Raw genomic sequence first — 525 nt, forward strand, 5'->3', positions numbered from 1 at the left:
ATACAAATAATACTAAAATAACACCGCTACAAAAACACATTTTTCATTTGGAATAATCAAAAATGACAGTTATAATTTTCAATTATAAATTCACTGACACTCTGATGCACAAACCCACCTTGTTATTCTGTAGGTCTTTATTCGCTCCATTCTTCAGAAGAACAACAGCAGCGTCCACATTATTAACTGCAGCCGCCCAGTGAAGAGCAGATTTACCTACAGACACATAACAACAGAGTGAGTTAGTGGGGACAGCCATGCATCCTCAAAATAACACCTAAGAAAGATGTTTTGAGAGATTTGGTTGAGCACATAACGTTTGTTTGTGTTCATACCAGAATCATCAATAGCATTGGGATCTGCATGGCAGTTAATGAGCTCTTCCACCATTCCCTCGACAGCCAATCGGGTGGCCAGGATCAGCGGAGTCGTTCCGTCATGCATGCGGGCGTCCAGATCCGTAGCTCGGTTCCGAATAAGAATCTGTGGCCAAACACAAGGCATAATAGTTTTTAAATGAATTAT

The 525-nt window shown here is 40.8% G+C and overlaps 1 protein-coding gene across 1 annotated transcript in view; it reads right to left on the bottom strand.

The window, feature by feature from the left end:
• Nucleotides 1–82: 82 nt before the first annotated feature.
• Nucleotides 83–525, bottom strand: part of LOC107576407 (neurogenic locus notch homolog protein 1-like) — a 2,914-nt gene continuing 2,471 nt past the window's right edge. Inside the window, exons 6-7 of the mRNA XM_016262591.1 lie at nucleotides 336–483; nucleotides 83–216 (exon numbers count right to left, since the gene is read on the bottom strand). Of these exons, the coding sequence (XP_016118077.1) occupies nucleotides 83–216; nucleotides 336–483 (282 nt within the window). The remainder of the gene's footprint in view (nucleotides 217–335; nucleotides 484–525) is intronic.

This window comes from Sinocyclocheilus grahami, unplaced genomic scaffold, assembly GCF_001515645.1.
Source record: "Sinocyclocheilus grahami isolate Dianchi unplaced genomic scaffold, SAMN03320097.WGS_v1.1 scaffold3640.1, whole genome shotgun sequence".
Classification (NCBI taxonomy): Eukaryota; Metazoa; Chordata; class Actinopteri; order Cypriniformes; family Cyprinidae; genus Sinocyclocheilus; species Sinocyclocheilus grahami.